Raw genomic sequence first — 12,243 nt, forward strand, 5'->3', positions numbered from 1 at the left:
AGCTCCAGGGCTCTTTCCTGCCCCTTTCAACATGGCGGATGGGAGGCTCGGCGTGCGATCGACCGGATTTTGCTTCACGATCGACCGGTCGATCGCGATCGACGTTTTGAGCACGCCTGATCTGAATTGATGTGAGTTACTGGAATGGGGTATGCAACACACAAACAAAAGGAGATCCAAGAGGAACCAATCCAGGCAGTAACCTTCTCTAATTATGGCCCTCATTCCCGATTTAGAGGTACCAGCAATAAAGATCAAAATTGGGAGAGAATTGGGAACAAGAAATTCAATCCATTTAATAGTCAGAATCAGGGCAGAAGAATAAACAACTCCCCTGAGAGAGACAATGAACTACAGGCATCTAAAGTTTTCCTAAAGAAAAGACTAGCAGAGAGAGAGGAGTTTCTAAAGAGTTCTGGGAAAGAGCTAATCTGCAGCAGTTAGTGGAATTAACTAACCTGATCCAGTGGGGCTGTTCTTATGTTCTCTCTGCCAAATCACACAACCGCCAGGGGTTCACCTAGGGAAGGAGAAGTTAGGAAAAGTGCTTCAGTTAACAAGTCTCATGTGAGACAAGTGCAACTGATGCCACCCCTTGAGACAACCTTCCAACCCACTGAAATAGGCACAGGTTTGCAGAATCAGATTGTCCTCCCTGCAAGTAGGCATGTGTCAATGTTTTTGCCCACCACCAACTCAACTGGTTGAATCCACACTGTGATTCCATGTGGAGCAGAAGCCTCACTGAACACAGTGGGGTTTACTTTTGAGTAAATGGGCACAGGGATAGTGTGGTTGGAGTGAGTAAGATTTCTCCATTAACTTTGGAAGCCTCTACATGGCTGCATTGCCTCTTTGGCCCCTGTAATTCTGGCATCAATATTTATGGTTAGTGGCAGAATTCAGATCAGAGTATTAGCTTTCTGTTTGTTTTTTCTTCTTCTGTTGCTGATTTGCTTCTACCTAGTAATTAATCTCCATTCTTTGAAGAAAGTATAACCTCAGGAAATGTGAACTTCTGGTTATGCAACCCTGTGTCTTCTAATGAAGTAAGTACCATAATTTTTAATGGATTTTTAAAAAGATCATTTCAAGAGCCTCCCCTTCATTAACTTCATATCCTCCATACACAGGAATATGTCTTCCCTAGCCTTTACTATATCTTTACTATATCCTTTTGGAAAACTCAGAGCAAGCTTACATAACACTCTAAAGGCCCAACAAGATATGATGGGGAATTAATTTATTTTTCACATTGTTATACTGCCCTTCCTCCAAGGAGATTAGGGTGGTGTACAGGGTTCCTTCCCTCCTTTGGTCCTCACAACAATTTTGAGAGGTAGGTGAAGCTGAGACATAGGTCACCCAGGAAGCTTCATGGCTGAACAGAGATTTGAATTTGGATCTCTACTAAGTCCAACTTCCAGGTCTAGGTCCAACTCCAGAACCATTCCACCAACCTGGCCAGTTGCCACAATTGGTGTTCATGTGTCAGCTCCATTCAAACAAGGCCCCAGTTAGCAAGCCAGTGTAGTGTAGCTGGAGAACTTAGAAAGTATCAATATATGACAGTGGCATACCTGGGGGGGTACCATGGGATCAAGTGACACTGGAGGACATGTCTGTGGGGTGTCCCCCACAGGTCACATCTGCTGCCTCCCATCAGGAGGCCTTCAGAGGGCCGGAAAGGCCATGTATGGCCTCCCCAACACTCAGAAGTCCTTGTATTGCCTTTGGAGAGATGAAAAAGTACTTCTGATTTCTCAGGGAAACCAAAAGAGATATTTTTATGCTGCCAGAATACCTTCTGAGGGCCAGGGAGGACAGCCACATCTGTTTCCAACCAGGTGTTCAAAACTCATGTGTTTGACCCCAGATTGATGGATTAAGAAGTGGAAAAGGTGTTTGGCTTGTTCTGTGGGAAGGAGGGAAAGTTATGGATTCAGAAACTCTGTGGGTTCTGTATCCAAAGGTGCACTATATCCATGAGAAATGCTAATTTCCACATGGATTTTTCCGTATCTGGTTGAGCCTTAGCCTCCTGACTGTCATAGACACAATCAGAATATACAACCATCTGCCTGCCATTCAGAAACCATATGACTACCCAGTGCTAAGTTCAGATGCTGCCCCTTCTTGCCTCTGCTGCCACTTGGTGTTGTGATGCCTGCCACCAAGGACATGAATTCCCTGCCCCAATCACTGCTCAGTGGTGCTACTCTTTTCCTGCACATCACACTACCCTAACAGACACCACTGGGAAGGTTTTCCATATTGCTGGAAGATAGGAAAACAGACCCCCCCCCCCGACAAGTAGCTTCAAGATGTTAGTGCCTACAAAATGATGTGACTTGGTGAGGTAAGGATTTGAGCCACACTCACAGCGATGACATGAAAACATCTAATAGACCCCTGCTTCAGTAACATAGTACAATTGCCATCCTTGCTGATGGGCATGCAAGGGAGAGCCAGGTGAGAGACAGATGGGAGAGAGGGAGGAGAAGAAAGAGAGCTGCAGAAAGCCATGCATGGAGACAACAGAAAGAAGATTCACCTGTGACTGCTAGTTGGACAGCTAGGAGGAAGGGGGAGGTTTATGTGCTTTGGAATTTAGCAGTCAGAAGTGTTGGGTGCAAGGGTTCAGTTTTCTTCTTAATCTTGTCCCTGCAGCAGCATTAGACAAATGGCTTCTGGAAATGCAACGGGTGTCTCTGAATTGCTCCTCCGTGGTTTCCCAACCCGACCTGAGTTTCAAGGCCTCCTCTTCCCCCTCTTCCTGTCCATGTACCTACTGACTCTCCTGGAAAACGTCACGATCATCCTCTTGATCCGCTTGGATGCGCAGCTCCTCCAGGCCCCCATGTACTTCTTCCTCAGTCACCTTGCCTTAGCTGACCTGGGTTTTACCACTACCACTGTCCCCAAAGTGCTAGCAAACCTGTTGGCTCAGAAGAAGACCATCTCTTATCATGCTTGCCTGGCCCAGATGTATTTCTATATGTCTTTTGGCAACTCAGACAGCTTCCTGTTGGCTTCTATGGCCTACGACCGCTACATGGCCATCTGCTGCCCGCTATACTATTCTGCCCTGATGAGTCCCAAGCGCTGCCTCCTACTGGCAGCTGTGTCCTGGGTCGTCCCCATCTTCCACTCCTTACTTTATACCCTTTTGATGTCCCATATTTCTTTCTGTGACTCAAGGGAGATACCACACTTCTTCTGTGACATATACCCTGTTCTGGACATCTCTTGCTCAGATACCAGTGTCATAAAAATTCTGCTCTTAACTGAGGGGGTAGTGGAGATCTTGGGGCCTTTTGTGCTTATTGTCATCTCCTATGTACGGATCTTCTACACGATCATGAAAATTCCATCCAGCACTGGAAAGTACAAGGCTTTCTCCACGTGTGGCTCCCACATGGCTGTGGTGGTCTTGTTCTACAGCACTGTGAGCTGGGTCTATTTCAAGCCACATTCCAAGAAGTCAGACCAACAGGACACTGTGGCAGCTGTGATGTATACCATGGTGACACCCATGCTGAACCCATTCATATACAGCCTTAGGAACCGGGAGATGAAAGCAGCCATGAAGAGGGTTGTTAAGCGTTTTCCAAAGGTGGTGTAACTCTCACAGCCAAAAGAAGTGAGTGAGGGATCAAGAGTCCCTAGAGCAGTAGATCCCGGAAATGATTTGACATTTCAATGCACAGCAGAATGTTGGGCTGTAATTGAAGTGTAAAATGAAGGGCAGTGATCTACACCAGACAGAGAGGGTTGGTTTATTGTCAAGTGGTCTTCTTTCATTCGTTTTTAGAATGCAAAATGCAGACCTTTTCAAGTTCCAGTTCATCTCTTTTCAGTGTTCCAAGTTTGGTTTGTAAGTGTTCTGCTTTTTAATAAAATAAATCACATTTTAAACAGAATGATTTTCCCCACTGCTGTCCAAAGGGTCAATGTTAACATGGTCAGTAGGCATATGGTTAATAATGTAAAACCATGGCAGAGGTTGTGATTCTAACTCAAACCAATACATCAGTTGAAGGTGCACAGAAGAGCAGAGAGTGAGCTGCATGGCACATCATTCAACATCATGAGACTGTGTGCTTTCATTTGAATAAACTCAGCTTCTTGCAGATAGGTGATCCTGGTCAGTTGGAGGTAATACAATGAATACGATGACGTTATGATGCCAGTGGCCACCTATCCATTAGGTGAGATGATGCAGACAGATTGTGGGGCAGGGCTGAAGATTTGGGTACCCTTCACGCCAAGACTGCCATCGCCTCCCTCCAGCCTGCTGCAGATGCAGCCTACACTGATCTGCTTTCCTGCTGCTAAAAGTGAGCGGAATATGGATTACCTGCCTCCACAGACACAGTATCTTCAAACACTGAAGTGCAGGTCTTCAAGTTTGGTTTACAGGGACTTTGTGAACAAAGGCACTCCTTCATTCCCACAGCTCCAAAACCAAATCAGATGTCCTCCTATTCCACTATTGAAGAAACTGCAAGGAGTGCAGTAAGCAACTGCCTTTTGCTTTTTCACTGGTGTAAGAGGTAGTGGGGGTGAAGTGGCATTGGATAGTGTTGCAGGTGGCACCTCCTGCTGTACGGTGCAATGCAGGAGAAGGGGTGCATTGTGAGGCACAAACAGATGGCTGCCCAGCACACTCTGGACCAGTGGCTTTTGAACTCTGGGTGCCTGCTCAGTGAATGCTGATGCAGCTGTTTCTTGGTTGCACTCAAGGAAGGGAGGTGAAAAAGGAGGAGAAAAATGCTGGAAAGAGAAGAGAGTGGTCAGTTACGGGTCCTGGGTGCCAGCTTGGCATGGCAGTTCTTGGAGAGATTGGAACAGAGCTGCTTCATGCAGTACCGGTGGGTCAGGCAAATGATCACAGCAACAGCAAGGCAGACAGATGGGGAACGAATGAAAGTGAAAGAGACATGGGGTCCCGTGACCCAGTTTTTTATACCTTTCTTCCACAGAACCCTATGGGATTTTCTGAGGGGTAAGGTCATCAAGGAACTTCCTTTTGTTAAATGACAGCCCTTGATTGCTCATCCCCAAACCTAAATGGGTACTTCTATGTTTTGCACAGTGCAGGCCAATGGCTAAGTTTTGCATGGGATCCTTGATTGAATGTAACCAGAGTTGGTGAGGGTAGCTAGGGTTGGGAACCCTTCTTTTGAGACATTAATGACTTTGTTTACTCCAAGTCAGGAGCTCCCAGGCAGGAGTCTGCACCAGTGTGCTGAACCCTTCTCTTCCCATGCAGCATCATGACTGCATATAGAAATGCTGTCTCTGGACACTTGGCAATGACATCGAGTGTCTGGGTTGCTGAGATGCATGCTGTGTGGACGTCGGCTTGGAGTTGCACAGCCACATGGCCACTCCAGCCTCACAGCTTTACAGGAACACTGTTCAAAGGATATGATTTTTTTTTAAAAGTGCTCTGCAGGCAAAGTGAGGTCAGTCAGGAAGTTTTCCACAAACAATTCCACAAACCAAAAGTTAGGCAGGGCTTATTTCAAGAGTGTGTGTGTATAGGGGGTGTGTAGGGGTGATTGCTCTGATAAATCAAGTGTGGCCTCTGTGATCTGAGGCCTTTTGCTATCAGTCCAACTCTTAGTACTGGCCTGCATTGTGCTGTCCTGGCCAGCACCCAATACCACGTACGCATGCTTTCAAATGTATCACACATTGTGTAAGTTGCTTTTGTAAATTTCTGCTATAGAATACCCATTGGCTACTAACAGAAGACAGCCCAAGATGGAGTTATGCCCACTGCCCTTTTCTTCAACTTTCTCTGCCTCTTGCAATTCTGCTCCCTTTCCCGTAATATGTACGTGCAAATAGATAACAAAATAATTGGCAACACACACACACACACACACACACACACACACACACACACACCAGTTTTCCTCCATGAAAAAGCAGAGAAACAGCCAAAAGCCCACAACAATGGCCAGTTGATGACCCTATCCAAGGCTAAACAGCACATGATGATTAATGTGCTATTAACCCTGATCAACTTATGGCACAATCCTGATCTAGTTTTAGAATAGTGTTATTTGTGTTCTGCTGTAAACGCAGCTGCAATACCATTAATGGTATGCTGCTGCCGAGAGTGAGGGAGACACCAGTGAAGCAGTTTATGGTTCCTTGTGCACACCAATGGCCTGCCTGGGCCACACCAAAGGAGGTAAGGTGGTGGAGGCAGTGATTTGGGGCAGGGAGGAGGAATGGCAGGGAGAGGGTAGAGGAGCCAGTCCTCTTTCTCTCCTTGAACTTACACCAGTTACATAGTTGGTGTGGGTCCACAGAGACCCATAGATTGCCAGATTTCTTGGCTCAGTAACATCCATGGAGATTCATCCGGATCAGGGCTATGGCATGGGGGGTGGGGGCTTCAGCTGTTACCTTTACCTCCGTTGCAACCAGATTGGCCCACTCACTGCTACTGCTGTTTATCTCACGAGGAACACTCACGTTGGCATCAATGGAAGCTTTCCTCCTGAAGCAAATAGCAGCCATGGGAGGCAGCTGGACTGAGACTGTGGTGGGACTAAAGGACTGGAGTTCTTCAGGCTTTAATCAGGACTGCATACCACAGCCCTGGTCGGACTGAATCCCACCATGGCTGCTGTTAGCTACAGAAAAATTAAGCTGATCAAACTAGCGACACATCAAATGTCTCACTTTAATGGCCTCAAAACACAGGCCTGTTACCATCATATCAAGCCTGATGCATAGATGAGGGCATCCCTAGCTGAACACTCACTTTTGCCAAACTTACAAAGTGGTTCTAAGCAAGCCACTATCCCTGAGTTCTTACGGACATAGTATACCTGTGTCTGGGTTGTACAGACCACCAAAATGGAGGTGGATCACATGAGGGAATGTTCCTCCGTATCTAAAAGAGAAACTTAGCATGCCCAGAAGAAGGCTACTCTAGAATCTTTCTCTGAGATATCTCATTTTCTATGTTTCTAGGTTTTCTGTGGAGGAACATGCCATCATAGGTGTGCCCACCTGCAGTCTGAAGTGATAGGCCAAGATACAAATTTACCACCTCCGTGAGAACTTGGTCTTTGCCTCAGCAATCTAACTTGCAAAATGGGCTTGAAAATACAGCCCTATTACACAGGGCTGCTGTGAACAAAACGGAGACAACGTATATGAATAACTCTGAAGTGTTTCATAAATGCTACGTTATTAGTTTCGGATATTTCCTTCATCATCCTTCCCATCCTACCCTAGGTGTAACATATGCTATCCTCTGTGGAGACTTGAGAAGATGGATTGGAAAAATCTCCTGATGGATGTACAGTTGGCCTGGAGACTTCATTCCACAGACCTGGCAGAATGGCCCACATTATTTTTAACAAGTTCTCTGGAGAACAACAGACTCCTGGTGCTTCTTTCTTTAGGAAGCAGAGCCCACAGCATTTGCATTCTCCTCAGCTTCCTACAACATTTATATCCTCCTCTCTGTAGATGCCTGGGTGTGTAAATTTCACCAATGCCCGTTACTGCTGCTGTTGGCACTTTGTAACCGCAGAAGGGATCTTCATTACCATGTAGCATGAATTTCTGCAACAAAGGAATATGGTCCTCCATACTGGATAACTCAATGGCTTCCTCCCTTGCATTGCTTCTCCATTTTCTGGGTCTTTTCTATTCCCTGCTAGAATTCCTGCTCTCTGTCTGATTATTTCTTTCTGAAATCTATGCTTTCCTTCTATGCCTTTCACTTTATCAAGTTCCCCGCTACAATCTCCCATCATTTTGCTTCTGTACAGAGAAGTACAAAAAAGAGTTGGTCTGGTTACAGTTCACTTCATTGACCATTTGGATCAATGAAGCTTCTGGATCACCAACCTATGAAGCTGGCCTTGTGCAGAGATTTAACAAGGTAAGTTTAACTCTCAGAAGCCATTTTCTAAGATGTTGTCATGCTGATGGTTTCGTGCTATAAAAGAGGATACAACTAGGAACACTGACTGAGAAATTATTGTGTTTCAGAAATGTCGTTCCCCCCCCCCCCAAATTGATTTACAGTACACTTCTTTTTCTGGTTGGGATTGCCCTTAGATTCTTCATATCCTCTTGGCTTTTTAATGAGAGTCGTAAGATCTGCATTTCAGGATGCCAGGATCCCTTCTGCATGGTTACAGGGACCGTTTTATGTGAATTTGCCTTTGATTAACAGACTTACTTTAAAAGTAATTAGGAAGTGAAATGGTCATGACACAGAATTGTTCTTTGTTTGCACATGTGAAAATTTTATCTGCTATTGTTTGTTGCTTAAATGGATTGTGTTACTACAGACAGCAATTATATTACCTGTGGTGACATAAAATTTCCCTGGGTTGACAATGGCTCCATGAATCTACCCCCATTTATGAGCTCAATGACCCCTCATGATGAAATCTTGTTCCCTTCAATTGTTTGATACATGTATGCTATTTTTCCTTTCAGCACGTGCGCATTCATTTTTCAATCTCATTTTGCAAAACTGGACCCTTGTATATGTTTGCAAACACACTCACCAAATGCACACATCTTCGCTTTCACTTCATGCATTGCATGAAGTAGGTGTGCTACTTTTCACAACACATTTTGCAGGCATACGCTTGAAACACTACATATTTCACCTTAAGGATAGGAGGAACACATTGCTTCACCCAAAGTAAACATCTTCAAGGACAAAAGTACAGGTCAGGTACGCAAGGAACTACCTGAGACTACCTTCCTTCCTTGGTGAGCTGGTTTGGTGAGACCATTCACCTTTCGTCCTGTTGATTACATTTTGTTCATGATCACTGATAGGCACCACCACCATTGCGCCGTTCTGTAACCTGTCATCAAGGTCATTAGATGAAATGCAAGAGTGAGATCTTAACAAAAGTGTGATCCTGTTTCCTTTATTCTCATTCCCAGCTGAGCCATGGAAAAGGAGCAGGAGAACCACACCAACTTTGCTGGATTCATCCTCCTGGGTCTCTCCTCCTCGCCAGAGTTCCAGGGCCTTCTCTTCCCCATTTTCCTCTCTATGTACCTACTTACCCTGTTGGGAAATCTCTTGATCATCTTGCTGATCTGTTTCAACAGCAACCTCTTCCATGCCCCCATGTACTTCTTCCTCAGCCACCTCTCATTGGCTGACCTGGGATTTAGCTCCAATACTGTGCCTAAGATGCTGCAGATCTTGGTGTCCCAGACAAACTCCATATCCTACAGCGGATGCCTGACACAGATGTATTTTTTTGTGGTCTTTTGCACCACTGATAACTTCCTCTTGGCTTCTATGGCATATGACCGCTATGTGGCCATCTGCCGCCCTCTACGATACACCATAGTGATGAGCTACAAGCGCTGCCTACTGTTGGCTGCTGCATCCTGGCTCCTCTCTTTTTCCCAGGGCTTACTGTATGTATTCACGCTATCTAAATTGTCCTTTTGTGGCTCCCGAGAGATCCCCCATTTCTTTTGTGACCTTCACCCTTTGCTCAAGCTCTCTTGCTCAGACACCTCATCTGCTGAAACGCTCCTCATCATTGAAGGCACCGCTACCATGTTGGGACCCCTTCTGCTCATCCTTCTCTCCTACATTTTCATTGTGGCCACGGTTTTGAAGGTGCCCTCAGCTTCAGGGAAGTACAAGACTTTTTCCACTTGCAGTGCACACCTCACCGCAGTAGCTTTGTTCTATGGCACTCTGATAGGCACCTACATCCGTCCATCATCCACCTACTCTGGCTCGAGGTTGAGGGTGGCATCTATATTCTACACTGTTGTAAACCCCATGCTCAATCCTTTCATATACAGTCTGAGGAACAGTCAGATGCATGAGGCCATGAGGAGGTTGCTGAGGGTTTGGAGTCAGAGGAGGAGGGGCGTAGCGGAAATAATATTAACACAGAACCAGCCCTGAACTAAGAAACAGGGCATCCAGCACTGATGATTTATTCCAGAGCTTTTGATATTGTGCCCCTTTCAGAAAATCTCTCAATTGTTCCAGATTACCTCCCCAAAACTAAGACGTCTAAACACCTCATAGCTGAGGTGTGTATTTTGCCTAATTTGATGTCTGTTTTTCCCTTAACCATTTTTATTCTGTATCAGGGTTTATAGAATAATAAAGTCAGTGGATTTTTTCCACACTTAAATGCATTTATATGTGCCAAGTGTGGAGATTAATTCTTGCCAATGACTGTGAGGACATCAATTCTAAGTACCTCACCAGGGTGTTGCAAGGTTTCCGGATTCAGCCAGAGGAAAAGGGGTTCACTTATAAAACATTAGATATCTTCACAGTTTCCAATATGAATTTTTATCTGTGTGAGAGATACTAGACAAGATTTCACTTTGGAATATGATGATTTTTGCAATCTTTTGGATGCAGACCAGCAGTGTACATTTCTCAGTTCCAGGTGTGGAGTTTTCCTCCTTCCACCCCCCCCCCCAAGCTAAATCCCTGAAGTTTTCCTAAACTCACTTATTAGAGAGTACATCCCATAGAACACATGGGACTTCTGAGTAGAAATGCATAGGATCTCACTGTTAGGCTTTTCTCCTCCTGAACCAGACCTGCTTGCCTCTCTTGCAGCCTTTTACAGTTGATTCCCAGTGACAGATTCCTCTCTGACCTTTTTGTATGATCAAATCTGCTTTGTGACAGCCATTGCCTCTTATCACCCCATTCTAAATTTCCTCCAAATTCCTCCAAATTCCTCAGAGTTTGTTTCAAAAGTTGTCATCTTTCTTTCTTTCTTTCTTTCTTTCTTTCTTTCTTGCTTTCTTTCAGCACATCAGCATAGCTGCATACAACTTTTCTTTCATATGATTTTTATTCTGTAAACTGAGAGTCATGTTTAAAAAGAAAAATTCCAAGTCCATTTAGAGTTCAAGAGGGGAGATCACATCTCTCCCTTACAGAAATTAAACCAAGAAAGAACCATATAAGAACATCTCACTGGTGTTCCTGGAAGGAGGGGCAAAGCAGTAAGTTTCTTCTGGTGCCAGGATGCCTGTGTAAGGTGACCTCTGCCCCTCAGCCTCCAAGCCACTTGGGAAGGTGAGAGCAAAGCGGAGGAGACTTTGCTTTCACAGCTGAGACTGACTCAGAAGCTGAGGGGGAGGGGCCACTTTACACCAGCACCCTGACATCTGAAGAAATTTACTGCTTTACCCCCACCGCCCACCCCATGCCAGGAACACCAGTGCATCTTCTTGAATGAGAGCTAAGTTGTTTGACTTCCAATGAGGGAGTCAAACCAAATCTGAGCACAAACCCAAAAACAAGTTCAGAGAGGGTTTTTTCCCCAGCAACCGAGAGCTGAATCTGAATCTAAAATATCTTCCCCCCCCCCTTAAACCTGAACAGTAACTGAACCCCTAGGCATAAAAAATGGTAACTGGTTCAAACTAAGCGATTCAATAATCAAGACCTCAGCTTTCAATTGTGTGAGTAATATTTATCTTCCTGATATTTATCCTGCTGTATGGATTTTCTTTAAAAAATTCAAAAATAAACCATTAAAAAATGATACATCTACTTCTCAAGTTAAATAGTTATGCTTTTATTCATCTGATAGAGTTACATGGAAAGGAACAGAATCTGATGACACTTGGCATGAAAATATTTTTAAGCCCATTCAAAGCTGCTTCAAAGTCTCAGAACTGACTCTTGCACCACTTTTTAAAGTTAGTGTCTGAACGGAACGAATGAATGAATCTGAACTAGAGCAGAATTTACACTTTTAACGACTTGACTTCCTGCTGCCAATTCTACAACCAGGGATTATGAGGTGACATGTTTGATGGCAAAATGATAAATGTTAGCGCTTGGTTCATGTCTCCAGATCAACCGGCTGTTAAAAGCGCAGCTAAAGAGATTGGAGAAAAGGTAGGCAATCCAAGCAGTATGGAAAGTAAGAGAGGGAATTTTTCCTTCTAATGCACCATATGATTCATGTCATTCAACCAGTAAACACTCACATTTCATTAACATATAATAGCTGTCTAGATTCATATCCTTTAAAAATGGTTCCAAATCATTTGGAAGGGTGAAACTGCCTCCTCATTAGTGACATCACTGGCCCTATCCAAATGATGCTTGTTGGCCCAATCCTAGCAGGGTCTTACACCATCAGAACTAGCATTTCAGCAGTGTAACAGCCCAATCATGAGCTGCCTAGTGCACAAGGCTGCAGTGGTACTGAAATGGCTGCT

The 12,243-nt window shown here is 44.7% G+C and overlaps 2 protein-coding genes across 2 annotated transcripts; both read left to right on the forward strand.

Moving 5' to 3' along the window:
* The first annotated feature begins 2,683 nt into the window (after positions 1-2,683).
* LOC136640060 (olfactory receptor 1E5-like) lies at positions 2,684-3,625 on the forward strand. Its single transcript, XM_066614877.1, has one exon. It carries the CDS (start codon positions 2,684-2,686, stop codon positions 3,623-3,625), a length of 942 nt encoding a protein of 313 aa, XP_066470974.1.
* A 5,331-nt stretch (positions 3,626-8,956) lies between these two features.
* On the forward strand, positions 8,957-9,943 carry LOC136638688 (olfactory receptor 1J4-like). The gene has a single exon (XM_066612721.1). It carries the CDS (start codon positions 8,957-8,959, stop codon positions 9,941-9,943), a length of 987 nt encoding a protein of 328 aa, XP_066468818.1.
* Positions 9,944-12,243: the final 2,300 nt, after the last annotated feature.

This window comes from Tiliqua scincoides, chromosome 2 (genome assembly GCF_035046505.1).
Source record: "Tiliqua scincoides isolate rTilSci1 chromosome 2, rTilSci1.hap2, whole genome shotgun sequence".
Classification (NCBI taxonomy): domain Eukaryota; kingdom Metazoa; phylum Chordata; class Lepidosauria; order Squamata; family Scincidae; genus Tiliqua; species Tiliqua scincoides.